This window comes from Octopus bimaculoides, chromosome 24, assembly GCF_001194135.2.
Source record: "Octopus bimaculoides isolate UCB-OBI-ISO-001 chromosome 24, ASM119413v2, whole genome shotgun sequence".
NCBI lineage: Eukaryota > Metazoa > Mollusca > Cephalopoda > Octopoda > Octopodidae > Octopus > Octopus bimaculoides.
Window position 1 is genome coordinate 35,795,745 of NC_069004.1, and position 1,205 is coordinate 35,796,949.

At 39.4% G+C, this 1,205-nt stretch overlaps 1 protein-coding gene across 1 annotated transcript in view; it reads left to right on the plus strand.

Annotated features, from left to right (window-relative positions):
* Positions 1-1,205, plus strand: part of LOC106876786 (tyrosine-protein kinase receptor Tie-1) — a 6,787-nt gene that overhangs the window by 3,833 nt on the left and 1,749 nt on the right. The window contains exons 2-3 of the mRNA XM_014925496.2: positions 339-581; positions 914-1,027. Of these exons, the coding sequence (XP_014780982.2) occupies positions 339-581; positions 914-1,027 (357 nt within the window). The remainder of the gene's footprint in view (positions 1-338; positions 582-913; positions 1,028-1,205) is intronic.

Genomic DNA, 1,205 nt, shown 5'->3' on the forward strand with positions numbered 1-1,205 from the left:
TGTGTGTGTGTGTGTGTGTGTGTGTGTGTGTGTGTGTGTGTGTGTGTGTGTGTGTGTGTGTAAAGTTCTTGGCTTTGAAGGTGTCGCGAAAGGCCTGTGTAAGTAATTTAGTTGTGTGATCGACTGAATACACGTCGTTGAAATCGACGGAGATTCATTTTTATTTAACAAGTTTCCGCACAGTTTCCATCTGCAAAATTCTACCCATAAAATTTCGGTTAATTCGATTATATGATATAAAACAGTTACCAAAGAATCGTCGCCGCACATTGGAGTCGAACCCGGAACCACGAGGTTGAGAAATAAACATCTTCACCACACGATCATTTCTGTGCCAGGTAGATATTTTTCCGTATCTTTGTTTACTTATATTGTCCATGGATTTTGTTGCAGGCATTCTCTACGTGGCACTGGAATATGCAAGATATGGAGATTTACGAAGCTATCTGCGGAGAAGCCGGAAAGAGAAAGGAATCATTTATTCCAATGGGACTTTACCAATGACCGCATTAAACCAGACGACACTGCTGAGACTGGCTCTAGATGTGGCTACGGGTTTGGCCCATCTTGCAGAACGACAGGTAATGGAAAATACACATTTTATGGATCCTTGTCTCATGTGTGACATGCATATATATATATATGATGCTATGATGCTAGGTGTTTCCATTATTTTGTCCAACCACTGTATATATTTAAGGCAGCGAGCTAGCAGAATGCTTAACGCCATTTGGCCCGTCTTTACATTTTGAGTTCAAACTCCACCAAGGTCGTCTTGACCAATGAAATATATACCAGTTGAGCGCTGGGGTCGATATAATCGACTTCCTCCTCCCTTGAATTCGCTGGTCCTGTGCCACACTTTGAAACCAATATATGCTGAGTAATTACCATCTTCTTATTGTTCTTTCAGATAATCCACAGAGATGTAGCTGCCAGAAATATTCTACTCGGAGACAAATTAGTGGCCAAAGTGGCAGATTTTGGTTTATCAAAGAATGAAGATACTTACGTAAAAGTTTCTAATGTAAGTAGCTATCGATCTTATATATATATATCAGAATCATGAAAATGAGCAAGAATACTCCGAAAAGACTGTACTTACCAGAAAAAATTGTTTCAACTATATAGCAGCCCCGATTCTAGGTTAGGCTCAAAACTTTTCAGACACCCCTCGTATGCGTATATATATATATATATATATA